The 25,802-nt window shown below is 35.2% G+C and overlaps 1 protein-coding gene across 1 annotated transcript in view; it reads right to left on the bottom strand.

The window, feature by feature from the left end:
- Positions 1 to 24,045, bottom strand: part of LOC115874757 (paired box protein Pax-1-like) — a 77,419-nt gene extending 53,374 nt beyond the window's left edge. The window contains exon 1 of the mRNA XM_030890036.1: positions 23,486 to 24,045. Within this exon, the coding sequence (XP_030745896.1) occupies positions 23,486 to 23,495 (10 nt within the window). The 5' untranslated portion in view covers positions 23,496 to 24,045. The remainder of the gene's footprint in view (positions 1 to 23,485) is intronic.
- Between the last annotated feature and the right edge of the window lie 1,757 nt (positions 24,046 to 25,802).

The following is a 25,802-nucleotide window of genomic DNA, read 5'->3' as shown; positions in this document are numbered from 1 at the left end:
CAGCCGGCTAATAGCCTACAAATTTAATACCGATGCCAAAATATTGACTTTTGGGGGCCCCCTTCGCCAGCGGGGCCGCAGTAGGTACCACTTTCGGCGATGGCTTCCGAGAATTAGGTGTTTGGCGTTGCGTTAAAACAAGGCCCCGGTGTTGGTTTTCGACGGGGGCCGGGCTCGAGAGGCACTCCTCTGCTGCAGCGATCGCTCCGTATGCTAATTGCGGTACTTTTTCGTTTGCAGAGCCATTTACCGGTATACGCGATAATGCTTGGAGTTAATAGGCTGTCGAAATACTCTTTTTATCATTTTCAAATAATATTTCTTGTATATATATAGGCTAAATAAGAAATACTTCAGATTTAGAGCAAGAAGTTTTTTTATATGTTTAGTATACAGGGTGTCCCAATATTCTGTGGACATAGAGCTACTACATATTTTTGGAATCAAAATAAGTTCATTGGACATAATTTACTTCTATACAAAAGTGCTTTGTTTGTCCGCTAGAGGGCATCGAACATCAAATTTTAAAAAAAGAAACATTTTTTCTGTTTTTTTTTCTATGACATTTGGGTGTCTACGTTTTGCTAAGTACTTTATCATTTGACTTTCACAAAAATCCAAAAATCAAAAAAAATACAAAAAGGGTAAAAGCTACCCCCACCCCTACATAAATTTTAGTATAGATATTTTCCAACTTCACTGACGATAGATTTTCTTTTCGCAAAATGGTCCTTCTAGTATTTACTACATTATTTGTCTCTTGTAAAAAACCGTCAAATAGCATAGTTTTTGAGAAAAAAAAATTGGAAAATGTATTTTTCCAAAGCAGAAGTTATAGGGTTGTTAAATATCTATTAGGGGGTAATAAATTTAAGTATACAGGGTAGGTCATAAGCATCACATCAAAGTTTTATTTTTTTAAATGGAACCTCCTGTATATTATTGCATATTTCGGTTCTTCCTTCAGTTCTAAGCAAAAATCGAGATGCACACAATGTATCTCAAACTAACCGTTTTCGAGTTATTAACTTGATTAACTTTTGAAAATATCACTTAAACAATCGATTTAATTAATTTCGATGTGTTCAGTTTCATTTAACCATGCCATTCTGCGAAAACTGTGACACTAATAATATTTGACATTAGTTTTCAAGTTAGCATTAAATGTATAAAATGACATTATATCAAGACTGGAAATTGTATTTACATTATTTAGTTACACAGTACATTATGTGTTTTACGATTATGTAGGTACATAAATTCAACAATTTCCGAATTGTTTTGATTTTGAAATGTTAAACAAAAATTTTGTAATTTCCAGACTTGATATAATCTCATTTTATACATTTATAAATGCACAAACTAATATTAGGTTAGTCTGTGATAAATACTAACTTGAAAGCTAATGTCAAATATTATTAAATATCGCAGTTTCCGCAGAATGGCATGGTTAAATGAAACCGAACACATCGAAATTAATTAACTCAAATATTTTAAGTGATATTTTCAAAACTCAATAACTCGGAAACGGTTGGTTTGAGGTACATTGGGTGCATCTCGATTTTTGCTTAGAATTGAAGGAAGAACCAAAATGTGCAATAATATACAGGGGGTTCCAATTAGAAAAATGAAACTTTGATGTGCCACGACTTTATGGCCGACCCTGTACACTTAAATTTATTACCCGCTAATAGATATTTAAAAACCCTATAACTTTAACATTTAACTTTTTGCGGTAGGTACCTCTTATATTTTACCTAATAATCGACCGTTTCCATACATATCAGAGACCCTGTATAAAAATACTACCTCAGTACGACGCGCATTGACCGTACGTACCGATAGTTGTCGGTAACTCCTACGAACATACAATGAATGTTTCAATTAGATTTCATTATTTTTTTAATTCTACATATAATGCTAAAATTTTCTTCTTAAAATTAACTTGTCAATTATTTCTTTTTCTATAAATAATTAAGCTGCTTATCGAAATCATTTCTATGGTCGATATCTTTTCCACTGAACCAAAGTCAAAGGTTATCGCTTAAGGTCGCCGAAGATAGATTAGGACTGGAGAAATACAACGTTCCGTATAATTCCTAGGAACATCTTTAAGGCTCACTTGGTTTTAATGATCTATACACTTTTATATTGTTTTATGTTTTGATATTTTACAGTCGAAATCACTTGCAATAGAACGGAACGTTTTTGCATTCACTGTTTACGGTATACAATATTTGTTTATTTATTAACGACAAAGCGTTATATAGGTATTTATATGTATACATTTATCAAAAAGGCATTTTGCTTCAGCTATCTCTAGCAGATTTTCACTTGCTAATTTACGAAGTAGGTTTTATCATTTCAGATACCTATCTTGATGTAATACATATCTATTAGGTAGGAAAAATGATAATTTGACGACATGCTTTTTAGTTAAAGGCAAGACTAGCGTTTGATCTGCAAGATCCAAACCAATGCAGTAATGATGTGCATTACAATTCTTTTTAGTGAATCGAATTACACGATTCAATTTCTCATATTGAATCGATTCCTACGATTCGTTCATTTGAATGAACCACATGCAGAATTTACGTTTCAGAAAAACAAGAATCGTAAATGGCACTACCGGCGATAATTTGGTCGGACACAATTACAAGGGAATAGAAAAAGAAATACACAGTTCTTTCATTTGTTCTTCATCACTTTCTGACACTGGCACTGGCATAATTCGATTGATTATTTTACCAATAATATTAAATTATCAATCCAATTCATATATTATACTATTTATTAAAGATTCTTTAATTAGCGTCCAATTGGCTTGGAAATGAACATCGATGACATTCCCCGTATAATTTTACATATAAAAGGACAGCGACCCATTTTTTATCATATTGAGCAGAGGCCAACAATAGTTATTTGCAGTCGCATAAAAATTTACAGATACTCCCATGCTAAGAACAGCATAAATAGGTAAGTTTTTTTCTTGTAAATAACATTCTTATTGTTTGCATTTTATCATTTTATGCCCATGACGTTTGTTTAGGTTTAGGGCTTCTGTTCTAAATATTGGTGGTTGACTCTCTCTTGAACGAACAGTTTTGTAAGCAATGAATCAATTCTCACGACTCTTTCAACGAACGATCGCATTGTGATCCGATTCAATTCTCACGACCCTTTTTTACGACTCATCGTTCAATTTTTTGGATCCGTGCTGGCCACGATTCAATTGAACGAACCGTATTCTAAACAGTGAATCGAATCTCACGATTCATTTTTAATACGCGTTCAATCTTTGCCACCTCTACAATGCAGTGCAAGACTTCCAAACCAAACCAAAACCAAAATGAAGCATGCAAGACTCTTGCGACCTTGCATGTTTTTTGCACGTATCTATAAAAATGATAAAAAAGTTACTTATTTATTCAAAATTAGTTTTAATTTACCTATTACAAATAGTGTTTTCCCGACTAATGTATAAAATTTTAAAGAAAGAAATGATGATTCAATATAATATATCTATTGAAAAATAAAAATTTTCGTCAGGCAAATATCCTAATAATATCTTTCCTTAAAGTTATATTTGTATGAAATTACTAAAAATACTATTTATTTAAAAACTCTCTATGTAGAAAGTGCATCTAGTATATAAATCTATTAAAAAAATGGAAAACTTGCAAGAGTCTTGCGGCAAGACCAGTACAACGACCAAAACTGGACCCTGTAAGACCAAAACTACTTATTAACTGCAAGAAAAAGTCCAAGAACTTGGTCTTACATTTGCTCATCACCACTGTTTTTTAATATAAAAATGTAACCAATATCCATAATTATAACTTGTGTTGCATCGCCGACCTGGACATAGGTAATCCCATGTAAATTTTAAAAATGATGAATAAGTTTTCCGCATTTTATTTTTCAAATAAAATATTTCAGAGTTTTTAAAGAACTTAAAATTAAGCAAATTGTTCTTTTTGAATGGTTTATATGAATTCAGAGAGATAGAAAAGAGACACAAAAGAGATATAAAAATACTAAATTAAGTGAAAACTTAAAATAATGCCAGTTTTAATCAAACATAACGAACACAAGTTATGCCACAATATAACAAAACTATTAGGATTTCTTTCTACAGAGATCTGTCAAAAATATTGTCAGTTATATTCTCGATGAAAAGTTACAAAAACTACACTGTATAGACATACCTACATATACCTATATGGCGATAATACATATAGCGATAATCTTTTAAAGATCAAATAATATATGTATTTTGTAGATAAGTAATCACACTCAAAAAAGAAAATTTATTTATTAAACACTAAACAATTCACAAAATAAAGTACTTGAATATAATTAAAAAATGGATAAAAATTGCCCTACGTTCTTCACCCCCGTCCAATAATTTTTGGTGTTCGGAATATTTAAATGACTTAAAATTATGCTTTCTTCAAATTCGCCAAGCAGTGGCACGATGTTTTTCGACTATTTCTCTACTAGTATTCTGATACTTGGTTTTCATATCTCACTTACAAAATTATTAGAAGAATATTTAATTAATTTTAATTTGTTATTCTCCATGATCCTCATCAATATTAATTATTAATCTTAATTTTATATTTACAGTCATTAACAACTGTTCGTGTATTTACAGCCATTAATAACTGTTCGTGTTGCAAATTTGAAAAATGTATAGATAAATAAATCCTTTACAGCCCGTGAGCCCGTAGACTTTTTTCTCCATAACACCACTAAACTATTGTCAAGGTGTATGTGGCGCCATCTGTCGGAGAAGCGAGCAACTAAAACCGCAACGTGTCCAGAAACCTGAAGACAATATTTTGTTGTAGCGCCATCTCTTAATCAAGTCGACAAGTAAGCGAAGCAGACAATAGAATGTACTAGTAGATGGCGGACCCGTCCCGATAATTTTAGATTGTTCACGAAACACTCACCACAGCTATATAAAAGGAGCGCTTACGACAGTTGGGGAAGTAGACAGTTTTTGAAATTTGAATATACCGCGTGGAAATTGAAAATCGGACAATTTGGTGAAGGAATCTTATAAATAGTTAGTTTGTTGTGTGTTATAAGTTAGTAATTGTGTATAAAGTGAGAAAATAAATTCGTTAAGTATTTTATCGTGAGTTTAAATTAGTGGACCCACGGAATCCGTAACAATTGGTGTCAGAAGTGGGATTCAAGAGGATTTTAAGAAGAAATTAAGTGGATTGGAAGATTTTTAGACCCAATTAGAGTATTTTTATGGTTGGTACAAGAGAACAAGCGAAGAAAATGGAGGAAGTAAGCAAGTTATTGGGCGATTTTATGGAGAATATGAGAAGAGAGAAGGCAGAAGAACAAGAAAGACTCCGTAGAGAAAAAGAAGAGGAAAAACTACGACGTCAAGAAGAACAAGACCAACTACAGAAAATGCTTATGGAGAATCAAGAAATTAGACAAGAACGGTTGGAGAAAATTGTAGAAAATCTAGAAGTGCGTCGCCAGAAAGATAAACAAGAAGAACAGGACCGGCTTGAGAAAATTCTGGAAGGCTTAGAGGCGCGTCATCAAAAAGAAAGACAAGAGGAACAGGACCGGATCGAGAAAATTTTACAAGGTTTTGAAGTGCGTCGACAAGAAGAAAAACTTGAAGAGCAGGACCGTATCAAGAAAAGTTTCGAAAAAATGGAAAAAAAGCAACAATCAATGTTGGAAGTACGTTGCCAGGAACAACAGAACCACTTCCAAGAAGCTGTAGAAGATCTGGAGGAGCGCCTTCAGCAGAAGATAGAAAGATTGGAGATGGACCTACAGAAGACCAAGGTACAAGTAAAGACACCTGGCGTTCAAGGAACAGCGAACCTTAAGGCCCCGACCTACGATGGACAAACGACATGGACAATGTACCACCGTCAGTTTGAAGCAGCCGCCGCTGCCAACGGATGGACTGACCAGGAGAAAGCAGCGGCACTTGTCATCGCGCTGCGTGGCCCTGCCCTGGAACTGTTGCAAACTATTCCTGCAGCCCAACAGCAGGAATACCAAACTTTGGTCGCTGCACTGGACAGAAGATATGGCGACCAACATCGACGCCAACTTTACCAGGCCCAGATCAAGACACGCCTGCAGAGGTCCGGAGAGAGTCTGCAGGAATTTGAAGCAGACTTACGTCGGCTGGTACACCTGGCATATCCAGAAGCACCGGAAGGATTTAGGGAGGAACTCGCTGCTCAGTGCTTTATCAGCGGACTGAGGGACAACGAATTAGAGAGGGCGCTGCAAATATCCCGATTTTCTACCAGCAGCGAAGCACTGGTCAGGGCGCTGGAAATCGAAGCTGCTTTTAGCGCCATCCCTAGACCGAAGATAAGATCGGTAGCGGTCGAGGAACAGCCCGAAAACACTCACAGAGGTTTGGAGGAGATGTGTAAGAAAGTCGACAAACTATGTGAGCTACTAATAAACAAGGGAGTCAGCAACACCCAGACAGAAAACCAGAGAAGATTCCAGGACATAAGGTGCTTTAGAGGTGGCAGGAATGGCCACATTAAACGGTATTGCCGCGTTCAAATGCGATCCCGTTCACCATCCAGAGAACGTAGGCACCAGGAAAACTAAAATCAGTCAATACTAAGGGGCGAGTATTGACTGGGGAGAACAGAGCCCCAAGGATTTTTTCCATTAGAAATCTAGGAAGAACCGCTGACAGTTTGGTGATCGACGGGAAAGTCAATGGAAAGGGAATCCGAATGACAGTGGACACTGGCGCTATGGTTTCGTTGGTGCGGGCTAACTCAGTGCAAGGATTGAAGCTGGTGCCTCTGAGAAGAAGAGTGTGTTTACGTACAGTTACGGGGGAAATGGCCGTTGTACGGAGAGGCTATCGTCGAACTGAAGTTAGGAAATTTGAAGTTCCAGCATAGCGTTTTAGTGGCAGATATTGAAGATGACTTCATCTTGGGCATGGATGTGATTCGTCAACATGGATTTTCGTTCGATCACCAGAGAAATATCTTAAATATTGGAAATGAAGAGTTCATGTTATCTCCAGACGAGGACCAGGCAGAATGGATGTAAGATCAGCGGAAACTGTGGTGATACCTGGTAATACCGAGAAGATCGTATTCGGTAAAGTGGAGAAAATCGCTGGGTGCTGTGTTGGACTGGTAAAAAGTGGCGACAAGAAACAAGATAGGTACTTAGTAGGAAAGTCATTGGTGAACACCGACAAGAATATACCGATCAGAATTGCGAATGTTTTCCCGAATTGTGTCAAGATTCAAAAAGGTGACAAGATAGCCATCTGCGAACCTGTAAGAAGTGTCACCCGATGTGATGAAGTGTCGTCAGCTGTTACACAAATGGCATCCAAAGAAACATTAAAACATCTAGAACAGCCATGGGATCACCTAACATCTGAGGAGAAACAGAAGGCTAAGCAGTTCCTGCGAAAGCATGGCAGTATTTTTGAGAAAAATAACAGTGGAAGAACGGATTTTGTGAAGCACCGGATTAATACTGGTCATGCTCAGCCGATTCGACAACGTCCTAGAAGGGTGCCCCTTTCCAAACAACAAGAAATGGAGACAATGGTAGATAAGATGCTAGAAGATGGAGTTATCGAAGAATCATCGAGTCCATGGTCATCTCCTGTTGTTTTGGTGACGAAGAAAGATGGTAGTACACGATTCTGCGTGGACTATCGGAAGCTCAATGACGTCACTAAGAAGGACAGCTACCCACTGCCACGTATAGACGACACGTTAACCACACTGGCAGGTTCGTGCTGGTTCTCCACTCTCGACTTAAAGAGTGGATACTGGCAAGTTGGTCTGGACGAGGAAGACAAAGAAAAGACGGCTTTTTCTACAGGAAACGGACTATACCAATTCAAGGTCATGCCGTTTGGATTATGCAATGCTCCAGCCACTTTCGAACGTCTCATGGAGGTGGTGTTAAGAGGATTAACTTGGAAAACGTGCTTGGTTTACCTCGACGATGTATTGGTTATGGGAAGAACTTTTGAGGAGCATTTGCGAAATTTAGAAGAAGTCTTCGGACGCATACGGAATGCTCACCTGTACTTGAACCCGAAGAAGTGTAGCTTATTCCAGCGACAAGTGGAATTCTTGGGTCATGTAGTCTCGGCAGACGGAATTTACACCGACCAGAAGAAAATCGCTGCAATCAAAGATTGGCCTAAACCTCGCGACAAACATGAACTTAGAAGTTTTCTGGGTTTATGCACCTATTACAGAAGATTTGTCAAGGGATTTGCCAATATAGCTGCACCCTTACATAGACTTACAGGTGATGAAGTCGGCTACGAATGGAACACCGATTGTGATGTAGCCTTTGGAAGACTTAAGGCGGCTTTATGTTCAAGTCCTATTCTAGCCTACCCGCAACAACAAGGGAGGTATATCCTGGATACCGACGCCAGCAATATCGGCATAGGTGCAGTGCTATCACAAGTGCAAGATGGCGAAGAACGAGTGATAGAATATTACAGTCGAGTTCTATCCAAACCAGAAAGGAATTACTGCGTTACCCGGAAGGAGCTGCTAGCAATTGTGAAGGCAGTTGATCATTTTCATAAATATCTGTACGGCCAAGAATTTTTAATTAGGACAGATCATGCGGCTCTCAAGTGGCTTATGGAGATGAAACAACCTGAAGGTCAAATAGCACGATGGCTCGAGAAGCTCCAACAGTATCACTTTACCATCCAACATCGTGCTGGAAAAATGCATGGTAACGCAGACGGTTTATCCAGAAGACCCTGTCAAACCGATTGTAAGCACTGCTGTAAAACGGAACAACGTGAAGGCACTGTCATGATAAGGAGTTTTAAACTTGGAACCGATGAACAGTGGACGACGACACAATTGAGGAAAGATCAAATGGAAGATCCAGACATCGGAGCAATACTACGGCTCAAGGAAGGTAACGGCGAGAGACCACCGTGGCAGGATATTGCGGACAGAGGGCTCGTTTTCAAAGCTCTCTGGGCTCAGTGGAATTCACTGGTTATTGAGAATGGATTGTTAAAGCGCACATGGGAAAGTGCGGATGGCAGCACAGTAACAACTCAGTTACTGGTACCAAGGAAGAAAGTTACCCAGGTATTGGAAGAAATTCACGGTGGTAAAACTGGAGCCCATCTTGGGGTAAACAAGACCTTGAGCAAGCTGAGAGATCGCTTTTACTGGGTGGATTATTGCGAAGATGTCAAGAAATGGTGTCGACAATGTAAAATTTGTGCAGCCAGCCAAGGACCAAGCACTCGATCTAGGGGAAAAATGAAACAATATAACGTTGGACTGCCATTCGAAAGAATCGCTGTTGACATTGCAGGCCCATTCCCTGAAACGCACAAGGGCAACAAGTACGTTTTAGTGGCGATGGATTATTTCAGTAAATGGCCAGAAGTTTTTGCCATTCCAAACCAAGAAGCATCGACTGTAGCTGAAGTATTAGTCATAATGTCTTCAGTAGATTTGGAATTCCCTTAGAGCTTCACACTGACCAAGGAAGGAACTTCGAGTCAAGACTGTTCCAGAAGATGTGTGATCTGCTTGGTATTCACAAGACTAGGACAACAGCTTTACATCCGCAGTCTGATGGGATGGTCGAAAGATTCAATAAGACCATTGAAGAACACCTCTCGAAAATGGTGGCCGAACATCAAAGAGATTGGGATCAACACATACCGCTGTTCCTAATGGCGTATAGAAGTGCAGTTCACAACACCACCGGACTTTCACCATCGAAGATTTTATTTGGTCGAGAATTACGGTTGCCTTGTGACTTGGTGTTCGGATCACCAGACGACGGCACCACAAATGTAGAGGACTACGCGGATGAACTGAAGGAAAGGTTAATGGAAATTCATAAGGCCGTAAGAAGTAAGATTACGCTAGCCAGTGACCGGATGAAAGCTCGTTACGACCTCAGAGCCAATTCTACGGGATTTCAACAGGACGATATGGTATGGTTATATAACCCACAGCGCAAGAAAGGGAGGTCCCCAAAGTTAACTCCAGCATGGGAAGGTCCTTATACAGTCATCAAGAGGATAAATGATGTTGTGTACCGGATTCAACGCAGCCCTAGAAGTAAGATGAAAGTAGTTCATCTGGATCGATTGAAGAGATACCAGACAGGAACCTTGATCGGGACGATCAAATTTGAGAAGGGGGCAATGTCAAGGTGTATGTGGCGCCATCTGTCGGAGAAGCGAGCAACTAAAACCGCAACGTGTCCAGAAACCTGAAGACAATATTTTGTTGTAGCGCCATCTCTTAATCAAGTCGACAAGTAAGCGAAGCAGACAATAGAATGTACTAGTAGATGGCGGACCCGTCCCGATAATTTTAGATTGTTCACGAAACACTCACCACAGCTATATAAAAGGAGCGCTTACGACAGTTGGGGAAGTAGACAGTTTTTGAAATTTGAATATACCGCGTGGAAATTGAAAATCGGACAATTTGGTGAAGGAATCTTATAAATAGTTAGTTTGTTGTGTGTTATAAGTTAGTAATTGTGTATAAAGTGAGAAAATAAATTCGTTAAGTATTTTATCGTGAGTTTAAATTAGTGGACCCACGGAATCCGTAACACTATTTTTTTTGGTAATTATTGCATATACGGTTTTCGGCTTATTATGAATGGACATTTTTTTTATATTCACATTCTATTGTCCTTAGGTATTACAAATATACTAGCGGAGGAGAGAAATTGTGTTATTTTAATTATTTTTTCAACCAAACTTAGGGACCTTGGAGCGGTGAAGGATGCTGGGCGGGGTAAAAACAGTATACTGATTAAGGATACCTCAGGGATACCTACTCATAACTTCCTTTTACAATCTTTTAATTGAAAATTTCTTCGTATAAAAACTATGAACTGCTTTATTTGGAAATCATTGGCAGTACATGGGCAGTACTACATTGAAGCGGAATGTAGCTGATATGTGTTGCCAGTTAGCCAGTTGCCAGTTGTCATGGTATGCGTTCGCATTTCGCATATGGAAAACTAAGCGGTGTTGCCACTACTATAAGGTAACATGTTATTCTTGAAATATTTTTCTCGATTTTTCAAGTATTTTTCTGGAAAGTTTTTAATTAAAATTAATTAATTAAAAAAATTAATATATAAATATGAATGAATCGGTGCATTACTATTACTGTTGGTTTCTATGACTAAAACTGCACATGTTAAATATGTTTAATTTTTCTAAATTTTTATCACAATAGAATTAGAAGTTCATAATAATGTATATCATGAATGGACTTCATGTATTTTTTGTTAATTACTTGTTTTTAAAAAAATATATTGAATGAAAACGTAGAAGTTGTTCTAAATTGAAATGAAAATTTTCTATTTCCTCATTTTAAACTGAAAGTTTTAAACCAAGTAATAATTTGACGGGCGCTGGACCATATATAAGTTAATGTCTACCTATATAGCATTTGAATAAGAAGACTAAGGAAGGAGCATAAATGCTATCCATGTATTCATGCATGGTGGGCGGAAGAAGGACACTAGGGTGGGGATCCTTGACAGTTCTGTTTGACGATTCATTTGACACATTTGAATTTGATTAGGTTAGGTTAGGTTAGGTTATATATATACAGGGTTGTTCACCACATACGACACGGAGTATTGTAGCTAAACGATGAGATTTTTACAAATTGTAAGTTTGGGGTTCGTTGAAGGACTATTAGAGCTACAATTTAAAAATATTTTTACAAGATACAGAGTATCCCAAATAAATAAAAAATATCAAAGTTGTATTTTTTTAAATGGAACACCCTGTATATTATTACATTTTAGTTTCTACGATTAAAATAAAGGTAAATTTGATTAAGGTTTATCACACTTAAACCTTACCGTTTTTTGAAATATTTTCAATTTTGTGAAATTGCAGTAAAAATTTTAAAGCATTCATTTCTCCAAGGGTATCAAAGTTATATATTAGTATACTAAATATTTACTGAAGTTTATTTATTGATCAGTTATTGTGTTGCAATAATAAAAATAATACTACCTTATACAGAGTGTCTAAAAATTTATTTTAAATAATTATTAGCTTCAAACGGCAATAACTTCTTTAATTTTAATGGAATGCCCTGTATATTTTAGGAAAATCAGATGCACAATTAAATTGTCTATCAAATTGTATTATACCATTTTTTACCTATCCCGTCAACTTTTCGTAGAAAATGCATTTTCTTATAATTTAGACCTCATTTATCAATATATCCATGGAATATTGACATTTTAGATTGTTTTTAAAGCAACAAATGTACAAAATGTACAGACTAGTTTTTAGCAAAACGATAATATTACTAGCCCATTCGTATGCAAAAAGAAAACTATTTAAATTTTTATAAAAGAGTATACCATTAATTAAATATAACACCATTATTTCCGCCCATATACTAATTAATTACATACTTAATTGTGTTTGTTAATAAATTAAGAAAATGCATTTTCTACGGAAACTTAAAGAGATAGGTAAAAAATGGTATAACATAATTTGATAGACAATTAAATTGTGCATCTGATTCTCGTAAAATATACAGGGTGTTCCATTTAAATTAAACAAGTTATTGCCGTTTGAAGCTAATAATTATTTAAAATAAATTTTTAGACACTTTGTATAAGGTAGTATTATTTTTATTATTGCAACACAATAACTGATCAGTAAATAAACTTCAGTAAATATTTAGTATTAAAAACTTTGATACCCTTGGAGAAATGAAGCCTTAAAATTTTTACTGCAATTTCACAAAATTGAAAATATTTCAAAAACGGTAAGGTTTAAGTATAAATAAACCTTATTTAAATTTACCTTTATTTTAATCGTAGAAACTAAAAATGTAATAATATACAGGGTGTTCTATTTAAAAAAATACAACTTTGATATTTTTTACTTATTTGGGACACTCTGTATCTTGTAAAATTATTTTTAAATTGTACCTCTAATAGTCCTTCATCGAACCCAAAACTTACAATTTGTAAAAATCTCATCGTTTAGCTACAATAGTCCGTGTCGTATGTGGTGAACAACCCTGTATAATATACATACGTGTAGTAAACCGATCATTTATGAAATTCACTTAAATTAACTAATTATATGTTTTTTCTTGCATTTTTGCTTTTATTTACTACTTGTCAAAGATTAGATGTCAAACAATTTAGATACGTCAATTTGACTTACCTGCTTCAGTAGCGTATCAGATGTTTGTGTTAATAAATAATTATTAAAACTTATCTATTTTTATTATAATATGTTTTTATAACAATTTTAAAAACTACCAACATTTATTCACAACGTAAAATAAATAAAAATTATTGAGTCTACCCCACGTCTACCCTAGATCATAGTTTTACATTTTTTAAATAAAATTAGAACGGTACTGATAAACCGGAACTTAAGTCGGCCATATTTGAGTCCTATCGCGGTGGACCAAAGATTTTTGATATGCTCCTTCCTAAAGTATATAGCTTTATAGCGTTGGTTTAAAGGTTGGTTTCCCTTTTTTGTTTTTCTTCTTTGTTTGGTTAATCAAACTAAACTAAAACCAAAGCTAGAACTATAATAGATACAACACTGCCTTACATATGTCATAATTTGTCCATGTCGTCTATCATTTACTGTTATTTAGTAACTAATAATTTTAAAAAATTTAAGCGAAAATGCTGTACAACTGCCTTTATTCAATAAGGAAATTTATTCAGTTATTAAGCGATAAAAGACGTGTAGTTCAGTTTCTGGTGGACCATAGAGTAGTTGATAGATATATTCTCAATGTAATACCTGTACGAATAGACTAGATATAAACGTTTATACTTTATTAAACACCTGTTCGAAAAAATATAGAATTGGGAAGAAGATTAAGAAATGTATTACAAAGAAAAATGGAAAAAAAGGTACATGGTTTTCGAAGTCAGTCAGGTGTCAATAGAAAATGAGCCATATTTCACTGTCTTTGGTTAAGACTTCCGCGTCAAAATTTTATAATGAGATGAGGGAACTAAAATATTGTGACAGAACAGCTGTTGATTGGTCGTCTTAATCTTAGATCTTATAAACTTCAGTCTTAACGAAGTCTGTATAAAAGGGAGCCTGAACCATTCCCAAAGACTAGGTGGTCCCGGGAAGATTGTTGAAATTGATGAGGCTGAATTTGGCAAGTGCAAATACAATAGGGGACGTCGCGCGTCGTATAGAAGGATATAGTGGGTGTTTGGCGGTATTCGAAGATATTTAAACTCGAGGTATTCAAAGAGATTCGAAGAAGATATTTTTGGTACCTGTTTCGAATCGAAGTGCGTAAAACTTTACTTCGGTTTATTCAGGAACGGATCCTGCCAGACACAACAATAGTATCCGATTGTTGAAGTTAGACACTCTGAACGACGAGAGATTTTAGCAGTTCGCTAGCAATCATTCAATATAATAAATTATGTAAATTCAAATGATGCAACTATTCATATTCAGAATATAGAGGGAATGTGGAGATATATCACGCAGGAGGGATTCCTCGATATGGTAGAGAAGAGGCTCTTGTTTTTGTTGGATATATAGGTACCTTGCCGAATTTTTGTTTAAAAAATCAATTACTGGCGACATATGCATCTGTTCTTTTTTGAAATTTCAAAACTATATCCACCAAATCTTTAGCTTAAGTTAGAATGCATTTTCTTTATATTTCGTTAGGTTAAGGTTTTATTGTAATATACTTCGTCAAAATAAAATAAATTATTTTCATTAGGGACTTCTTGCAGCTCTTATTTTTTCAGGCCTTTATGGGTATCGTTATTATGGGTATATGTGTCGTAGTCTCATAGTGTATTCCGTCTTTTCACGAAGAGCCTAGTCACTTAATGAAAAAAACTAAGCTAATAACATAACTAGCCTGCTAACCTAACCGACCCTTCATGAAGTGACTAGGATAACCTAACCGACCCTTCATGAAGTGACTAGGATCTTCACGAAAAGACGGAATACACTATGTGACTGCGACATATTATGCATTGGTATATGCCGAGGTATATGCGCAGTCTCAAACACACGTTCCGTTATCGTTATTAACCATATCGGTTTCCGTTAATTAAGGAGGAATAAGGAATACCTTATCGTTATTCTTATCCTTATCCTTAAACGTCAGTGTTGCCGGAATGCTCAAAATATGAGTGAATTTATTTACAATTACTAAAATTTTAAAAAGAATTTAAATAAAATACACTGCAATTTTAAGGTTTAGATGATAGTAATGATTTCAGTTAACGTCTCCTTTTTGCTGCCAGGGCTAATCTGGACGGGGCCTACTTTGTTTACGCGGAATCCGAACCGCCGTCCTCGGTCATATCATGGTCAGTGGCTTACCGACTTAGGAAGTGTCTAAATTAACTCTTACTCACGAGATATCCGATCTCATCCGGCCTCGAACCGGCGTGAATGAGCAGTGTGTATCAATAGATTTTACACTTTTCCCTTGGACAACAGCACGATACAGAGTTTCGAACGGGCCACCCGTCCATCCACCAGTATCGCCTTACGTCGCTTAACTTCGGTGTTCTAATGGGAACCGGTGTTTCAACGTAGCTAGGCCGTTTAGCGGCAGGTTTAGATGAGAATAAACTATTATGGAAACCAATCTGCAATATTTTTTTGTAAAAAATACAAGATCAATTGGAATAATTAGTTTTTATTTATTTCAACGGAGTTATGCAAACACAATCTGGCATATCTGCTTTTAGTTCATATTCAGCTGGTCATCTAACTTTCTAATGGAAAGGAAAGAAACATTATACGTCATTTATCTATGGAAATAAACAAGGTTCCACTGGATTTCTCCACAATAATCATAAACAAAAAATATGTACACAAAATTAATAAATAACTTCTTAAGTTAGTTGATTTTCATTTTATTTCTGCGCCGACGCGAAATAAATAACGGAATCGTTATTTTGTCCCAGCAAAATCTCTTCTTTTTAAATTCGACAGATTCGTTGTCGTTAATATCGTTAACCATAATGGAGCTAGAAATTTAAAAAAGTTAATTTAGGAGCTGCAAAAAGTCTCTATTACATAAATTTCTTTCTTTGGGCTAGTTTGATTTTTTGCTACAGATCAATGAATATTATCTGCTCCTATCGCCTTAATATCACTATTGCCTTCTGCCTTCAAGCCAAAGGTTGGAAACTTTGATTTTAAAACAGCAAGATAAATCACTAATCGGTATTTTAATGTATTGTGGTGAATTAGTATTTTGTTTTGCTACCTTAAAATATTTAGCAAATATATAACAGCATGTCGAGTATTTCTTATAGTTAAACCTGTTCCAGATCCGTCAGTCAGATAATAGAAAGCATACTTATATAATTTTATTGTTGACTTTATAACAACATTTAAATAAGTTTATTGATATTTAAAACATTGATATATAAAATTTATAATTATTAAAAAAAAATAATTAATTTTTATCTAGAACATTTTATAAAAATATTTAAAAAAGTAGCCGTTAAGTAAATCTGCATTTTTTTAAATACCACCAAATACCAGTCTTTTACTTAAAGAAATATCTAAAATGTTTATGATCTTGGAAAGATTGTTTCGTTCATAATTTTGAAATGTACGATACGCATTATCTTATTTAAAATTTCTCGAATAAATAATTAAATTAGGTAACAATCCAAATTTTTGCTTACTTTCATGGCAATCATGACAGTTAACCAAATTAACGTCATCACAACAGAAAATATCCAACCAGCCCATAGGTATATAAAAGTAATAAATATATAAAATGTGTAAATACTCTTGGAAAACTGTAAACGTGACTACATTATGTAAATATAGACCTTCGATAAACATCCACGTAAACATTGTTGTTTTTCCATACTCCATTAAAACTGTACATGCTTCTGATAAGTGGTACTAGAAATATATCAAGTATATTTTGTGATAAAATATTCTAACATGTCTCCCATACCCATAATTTACATTTATAGGTATTTATAATTTTTATAATTATTTTTCATCGCAATACTAAAGTGTCCGAAGTGATAGCGATATTAAACTGAAATCTGTTATCTATGGCTGAAATGAGCAGATATTATTCATTGATTTCTGTATAAAAGGTTGAGAAGAGAATTTGAATTGCATTCATAACGCGATATCTCTGATGATGGATTTTAGAAAAAGTAGTTAAGACTGTTAAGACCATAGAGTTAAAAATTAGTTAAGACATACGTGAAGCATTAGAGTAACTAGCAATTTATCCTGGGGGGGGGATGAGAACGGGGGGTTCTAGGGCTTTTGTTTTTTTAAAAATGAAAAATAATTTAAAAAAACACATTTTTTGAATAAAAAGTTTACATGAATTTCTATAAATTTCATAGGCTTGGTTATCAAACCATGTTCCCGTAGATTACTTAAATACCTACAAATTTTCTAAAAAAATAAAAATTAACACATTTTTTGCACAAAACAAAATAATATTAACTAAACATAACTAGAAAACGTAATTTTTACTGCATCACAAGCAAATAAAAATTAATACGTAGCCAAGAGTCATAGTTTAGGATTTCTCTGGTGGGTGCCCAGCAGTACCTGGGGGGGCCCGGCATCCCCGGACACCCCTGTAGTTACGCCAATGACGTGGAGAACATTCTTTTTTTTATAGAAGAAGATAGAAGAAACCACGTGAAACTATGACTTTAACTATAATGATCAAATAACCTAAAAAATCGAATTTTTCATTTAAAAAAAAGTCAATTTGACATTAAAAAATTAAAATAAAGTCAATTTGACATTAAAACATTGAATTTCAAAGTGGCACGTTTGTTATTCTAATCGCAGCAGGGCCTATTTTTCATCTGGTCGGGCCCTAAGGCCCAAGCAAAAATTCGGGCCCTCTTTTCCAAAAAAAATCAAAAATTCTCTTGTTAGTTTGGGTTAAAGAAATAAAACAATTATTTTTATTTTTATTTTTTTAATAATTTTAAAAAATAAATAAACATTATTATATTTAACAAAATAAATAATAAAAAAAAACAATTAATTCTAATTTTAAAAAATGCATTAATTATATCAATCTAAAGCTTATTTGATTTAATTCTATTTTCCTTATCAGAGGTAACTGTTTTTTTTTCTTTGCTATGTAAATTTATATTTGAAATTATGAATATTTCACGACCTTTAACGGGCCCCCAAGACCACCGGGCCCAAGGCCCGGGCCTTATGGGCCTTATGGTAAAATAGGCCCTGAATCGCAGGACCGTTTTATTTTTTTGATTAATTTAGTTACTAGCTTTTTCCCGCATTTAGACATTAAAGGTTCTTAATAATGATAAATCAATAATTATAGATATCTATAAGTAGATACCTAAATATATTTAAAGATACATATACTTAAATCTATCTATACAGGGTGGTCCGAACTGTATTCCGGAAACTTCGGCAGCATATTCTGTAGATAAAAATAAGTAAAATAGTTTATATAAATGTATATCCTAAAATGCTTAGTTTCGGAGATACAGGGTGTAGAAGTTTCATTTTTATTTCTATCTGGATGAAAATTGGTATCAGGGAGTTTTGTGATACGAGAAATTTGATTTTGATGTCAAAATTACTTCTATTTGTAGGGGGCGCCACCTACATGCGTTTTGACTGTTTTGAAGAGTAATAACTTTTCGACGGTCCCTGTATAAAACTACTGACTAAAATAACTACATTTCCATGACTTTTTACTTAAAAAATGTCTCTTGGTAAAAATCGCTGCGAGCAACCGTTCTCAAGATATTTAAAATGGAAATAGTCAATACACGTCATTATTGACAAAAAATAAGCACACGTTGAGTAGAGTTATTTGACTGAAATAATAAATTTTTATTTTTTTAAATTAATCATAATTTTTTCTGCGAAAAAATGATGATTAAACAGTTTCTGCTGAACTTTTGGCACAAAAAGATTTCATATTTAAGATTTCAGTCTAATAACTATTTAGTCGACATGTTTAATTTGTCAATGATGACAGGTATTGATAATTTCAATTTCAAATATCTCGAGAACCATTACTCGTAGCGATTTTTACCAAGAGACCTTTTTTATGTAAAAAAAGTTGTAAAAATGTATATTTTTTTACTCAGCAGTTAAAGCCATAGATAAATGCAACAAGTTTAGATTGGAAAGCCCGTAAAAATTTTAGGTCGCGAAATTATTTTGGGTCGCGACCGTTATACGCGATCTGGCGCTGTTATAGCGGTCGCATGGCGGTCGCTAAGAACAACGGCAAACAAAAACAGAAATAATTTTCTCTTGTCAAAGTCAGAATCTTCAAAAATCATAATAATCTTTCAAAATCTAAACCGCTCTCATTAAAGAAATTCCGAAAAGTGTTTATAGCGTCCATTTTCAAAGAAATTATTGCTATCTTGTGAGTTTAATTCAAGTTTTATTTACTCCAACCGGTGGTAATTGTGAAAAAGTGGCATTAAAAACTTAAAAAGCTGTGCTGTGAACTGTGAGCTACAAAAACCATCGTTGATCGTGGCATAACGTCGGTTTCCAATGTTTCATAGGTATTTCATACATGCGTCCTTATATAAAATAAAGTTTCTTGTATGCAATACATTGTATTTTATTTATAAAAGTAAACGAAAATAATAATAAATTTGAATAAACAATATTTGGCGATATAATTACGGAAAAAGCCGAACCGCTCCGAAATTTTCAAAAGTTTTGGGTCGCGACCATTGCAAGAATAGCGCCAAATAGTGTTTACATTGTCCTTATGGGCACTTTCCAATCTAAACTTGTTTCATTTATCTATGCTTAAAGCATATGTAGGTGGCGCCCTCTACACGTTGGAGTCATATTGACATGAAAATCAAATTTCTCATGTCCAAAAACTCCCAGACACCAATTTTCATCCCAATATTGACGTTACTTCTTAAATTATTTGAAAAATCGAAATAAAAATGAAATTTCTACACCCTGTATCTCCGAAACTAATCATTTTAGGACATACATTTATACGAACTTTTTTAATTAATTTAATCTGCAGAATATGCTGCCGAAGTTTCCGGAACACCATTCGGACCACCCTGTATATTATATATACGTACATATATTTTAAGGTTTAAAATCCTTATAATAAAAGGAAACATCACGCGCGCATTCAGTAAGTTAAAAATAGATCATGGATAATATATTTTTGAAAACTTTCGACAAGGTATGAAAATGGCATATTCCCGACCCTAGCTATTAACCTTTAATAAGAAACATATTGCCCTTACCCCATTTCAGGCGCTCCCTTTCAAATTCCTGACATAATTTCTTAGACCAAAATATATATATTATATAGGTATCTATGTATAAGTTCACGTATACCAGGTGATGGGTTACATTTTTTGACACCCACTTATATCGTTTATTTGAAAATTATTATTTGAAAATGTGTTTGAAAAATATCACAAAAAACAGTATAATATATAGGATTCACCAAAACACCCCAAAACTCTTTATAGGTACTTAATGTTAAAACTGGAAGCGTGTTTCGCTGAACATGTTTACAAAAAACTACTGCATTTGAAAAGTTATCAATAAACTTCATCAACAAATCTGTTATCCACGATATCATCTTATTTACTTATCAACAGGGCCTATTTTTCATCTGGTCGGGCCCAAGTAAAAATTCGGGCCCCCTTTTCCAATAAAATTCAAAAATTCTTTTGTTAGTTTGGGTTAAAAAAATAAAACGTTGTTTTTAGATTGGGGAATCACCGGTGCCGGTATCTTTGATATAAATTTATAAATCATTTTAAAAAATGCATTAATTATATCAATCTAAAGCTTATTTTATTGAATTCTATTTTCTGTATCAGAGGTAACTGTTGTTTTTTTCTCTGCTGTGTAAATTTACATTTGAAATTATGAATATTTTACAACCTTTAGACCACTGGGCCCAAGGCCCTGGCCTTATGGGCCTTATGGTAAAATATGCCCTGCCTATCAATAGTTATCTAAGTCAAAAGTATAACATTTTTCAGAAATAATATATCTATATAAAATAAAAGTAGCCAACCTACAAATTAAATTCTTAGAGTTTTTTTCCGGATTAGGCTCCAGTTCTAATATCTGTATAGTTCCTTTATAAAATCTTATGTTGTAACCAGCGGAGGATACCTACAGGAATTTATTTTAGGGATGGCCCAAATAAAAAGTAATGTAGAATATGCTTTAGGGGTAATTTTTAACCCAAAAGCCTAATATTTAATACAATTTACAGATTTTAGGGAGGACCCCATTAGACCCCATTAGCCCCCCTCTGTATCCGCCACTGGTTGTAACTAAAAATCTTAAATAATAATACTCTTATAATATTATACATCCATACAGAAACTTAAATTTACCTACATACATATAATGTTATTGTTTAGAAGTTCGCGTTTATTTACGGTTATAAGTTTATAGAAATGCGGGTCTTGGTACAGTTTGGGTTGTTCCGTACCTATAATCAGCATCGAAACTTGCCTGAAGATTAAGAAAATGGTTAGAAATCCAAATCAATCAAAGTATAAGTATTTCTTTCCGCCCAGCCATAATACCATTCTCAATTTATTACTTATTTAAATTGCCACTAGCCCTCCTAGACTCAATCTCTAGATCCGCCACTACTATTTATAGAGTATATCATTCTCCAGTCCATCTACGATGTGCAGATTGGGGAGCGATAGAGACCTGTCCTGCAAACACAATTTAGTTGACAGTCTTTCTCAGAAATGTCCCGCAGTATCTAACCCTATCGATACTGAAAAGGAAGTGTTTCGCACAGGAATGAGATGCTTCCTTACGCTTGTCCTACCTCCCCTGTTTGAAGTTCATCTTGGCTTGACCGCCCGGACCAAGAGGAGACAACTTCACCATGCAAAAACCTAAATTATACGAGGGCGGCGGGTGGTCAAAAGGATGCGTGGCTAAATAGAAGACTAGCCTCTACTGGCCTCAACCTTGAGGAACCAGGACACCCCATTGTATTCTCGTCTCCCTTACATCTACATGCGTGGATCTGTAGCAGTGGACCGACTAGCCCTTGCGGTGAAGCTGGAGGGAAACCTCCTAACCACATTGAAAACATTAACAGTGCAAGTTCCATGGGACCACTAATAAGGAAACTACATGAGAGGCAGAAGGCAGCTGCGCGAGACCATATAGCCTCCACAAATGGCACACAAGTCAGAACGTCCTCTAGTAAGGGTCGGTAGCCTATACCTCTAAACCCAACAGGCTACAGAAGCTATCGTTTACTCTACCCGGCCTGCATGGGCCAACCAAGCATGTAGGCGGGCTATAGACGACCCGCTGAGAGTAGATTTCAGCGAAGCAGGAGTACAGAAATACCTCCGACTGCTCCACGATGGATTTGCTCCAGAAAAAGTAAAAGGGGGAGAGCAAAAGAACCAAGAATCAACCTGGCGCATCTCCACCATAGGACAAGAAAGAGAGAAAGAGCGAGAACCTTACCTACCGGCAAGGAGAGGAAAAGCCAGGATGGAAAGCCAACCAACACCGGGGAGCAAGCATGCAGGGACGTATCACCAGAACTCCAATAATGTAAGGACATCAAGTTTGCAAGCCATCAACTCAAGGGAGGGAGGCCGTGCCTCAGGTCCTCACAATAGGAACTAACCTCAAATCCAAGCAGACAATATAGAGAAAGAGATCTATCTTCTATTTTTTTCCTCGGGACAACACCGGTATCAGGTCTATAAGGAGAGACTGAGATATAGAGAAATGAGTTAGGTGAAAATGGAGACAGATTCTTCAGCCTCCACCTCAGATATTTGTATTTTGAATGAAAAGGAAATATTTGTATTTATTTAAGACACACCCTGTATATTAACAGTAATTATTCTAAATTGGAAGTAAACAACGATATCCGTCAATTCTACTAAGAGTCTTATTGCTTTGGCTTTTTCCTCAAAATTGTAAAAAGGACAAATTTATATCGTATTTTCCTAATTTCATTATGTATAAAAAAGTGTAATAAATAGGTATAAAATAAAGGCAACAATCTGGAAATTTGTTACATTTACTCATATTTGATGAGCACCCACGAGGTTTCATAAAAGTCGGCGTCCCTTTTTCAGATGGTATAGGTAGATACATGAAAAATAAATAAAAAAAATATTGAAAAATTCATACCTCTGTTTTTTTCTGTTGATATAATGTCAATAAAAATTAGAAAAATACCTATATCTATAATATCAGTGAAAGAGATTAAATTAAATAATGTTCACAGAAATTAAAACCATCAATACGAAAAATTTGGTAAATTGTTTAACTATTTTGCAAAGCGGTAATTAGGTACGGTTTAGGCTATATATCTACTATTCTCTAGGTATATGAAGGGAAGCAGATATCTCGATAATCTCTGTATCTATATATTGATTGACTTACCATTATCCATATTTCTTTTATTGATATTGACTGCCTATAATACAAAAACACTTTTCTTATAGATTTTAAACTATACAAAGCACTTTACAGTCAATCAACCGAATGAAATATCACAATCTACTTCCGGAAAACCGTTCCAAAAAAATCTCGTATTATTTCCAAATAGCTTTCGCCTCGCCACACTTATTATCCGCTCCGCACCGTCCAATTTTCCACTATCCCAAGCGAATCGGTGCGTGCTCGTCCAGATAAAATCACCGGAAAACGTTCCAAGTGTCTGTCTCTATCTATTCTCCACCCCTTCCACTCTAAAGCTCACTTTCCTCATCCATAACACCGCCCCTTTTTACCCAGTCACACTTTGAAACCATTTCCAACAACTCGTTTTTTTGTGTATCGGTAAATTTTCGACGTTTTTCACGCTTCTGGCTCACTTGGTCGATCGTTTGAGTGGAACTGGACCGCTAATGAAGGCGAACGATGAAGAATTATCGATGGAAATTGGTCACGCCTAACGTGAGGCAATAAAATGGATGGTGTGAGCCAATGGATGTGCGATGTGGGAGGAGTCTGTATGCGATTGGATGGAGCGCGGTTGAAGGTACATTGTTGATATATTTATGAGTAGAAGAATGTGGCATTGACAGAGGCTGTTAGAACGGTTCTATATGAACGCCAGTGTTGGCAACTGTAGGTATCCATAATGTAATTTTATACACCTACCTATAAAATGTCTTCGATCCTCATCGCTATGGTTAATATGACATCGATTTTTTTCGATCATATACTAAGTACGTTATTTATATTAGGGGAGAACCGGGTAGCGTGGGACACTTAAGCTTTTAATTTTTTTTAAACAAGAGGAGGCGTTATCGATGACAAATTCACGCAGTTATTACGCTTATTACATCTAAAGATTACGAGTTTTAAGATTTTGATTAAAAGAAATACAAATGAAGCGAATTTGGCTGAATTTAAAGCTTTAAAAAATAAGTAAATTATTGAAGTAGGTACATAATTTTGGAGGGTAGCCTCAGACAGATAATTATATGTACCGTATGATCGAATAAAAACGGCGTCAGCGATGGCTATGAAATGAAGATCGCTGTCATTTTATATGTAAAAATATATGGGAAATATCAGCGATCGTCATTTCCCAGCCAACTGGACGCCATTTTTTTCATCATACTCGGTATTTCAAAGAAGCGTTACATAAATTTATTTAAACATGTAAATTACCTACTATTTACATTTACAAAAATCACATGTGTAATATAGGGTGTCACATCATGTCATTTCAATATCTATACGCACTCTTCGTGTGCCTATGTTGGCATTTGTTACGCTGTATTCGATCTTCGTAAAATATCTCATAGCATATTAAGCAAGCGCATTGGTTACCTATTATCCTTACCGTGCCTATTCATAAGATTGTTTCTTGCATATTATTTTTAAAAAAAATCAAAAGCGAGTTTAAGAAACTCTTTTCTAGTAAAAGGTATATTAATCTGTTATCCATGTCTTTGATGTGTTCAACAAGTAGGATATTTTCCTATTTTAAAGGTTGCTTCAAATCTACAAATGCTTTGCTTGTATATCCAAACCATTCTGAATTGCTATAATCATAATCTATGTAAAGTTGTTTTTGGTACATTAAGCTTTTCTGTCGCGTCTCGCTATACGATGTTCTTCCGTTACATATTTTAGTGCTTAAATGAGTTCATTTTCGGACCAGGAACCGCGATTAGTCGTCCTACCTTTGATCGACTTAGGTATCCTGAAAGAGAAATTCCAAATGTGGTAAATAAACGATTTTCCAGGCTACCCGATTTTAATCTGTCCCGGGCCCGGCTGCATATTCGGAATTCGCCGACACATTAGCCGCTCGGGATAGTTCGGGTGCTGCCTAAAGTACCGACGTATTAGACTAATACGTCGGCGATTTACGATGCGCTCAAAATATTGTTTCTTTATTCGCAAGTTTGTAAATCGGATTCATTTGACCTGTGTCTGTAATGGGTATTCTTATTTTTTATGATCAATCAGTAATCGTTTGTAGTTGGTTTTCATTGTTTTCCGGTGATTAGCACATTTCGAGAAGACTGCTAATTCAAAAACATGTAAACTACGTCTAATGAGCATTTAAGAGATTGTATCACTACCATTTTGATGGCAAACAAAAGAAAAATAGGGAAGCGAGCCGCAAAAGAACTTTGCGAAATATGGACTGTCCAGTAAAGTTATTAGTAACTGTCAAACGATTTCTTCCAGACACAAAATTAAAAAAATATCGGATTAGGAGGGAATAAATACAAAA

The sequence above is a fragment of the Sitophilus oryzae genome, unplaced genomic scaffold, assembly GCF_002938485.1.
Source record: "Sitophilus oryzae breed Bouriz unplaced genomic scaffold, Soryzae_2.0 scaffold_1297_pilon_pilon, whole genome shotgun sequence".
Classification (NCBI taxonomy): Eukaryota; Metazoa; Arthropoda; class Insecta; order Coleoptera; family Curculionidae; genus Sitophilus; species Sitophilus oryzae.
The sequence above is the reverse complement of the archived record's forward strand: the minus strand, read 5'-3'. Positions and strand labels throughout refer to the sequence as shown.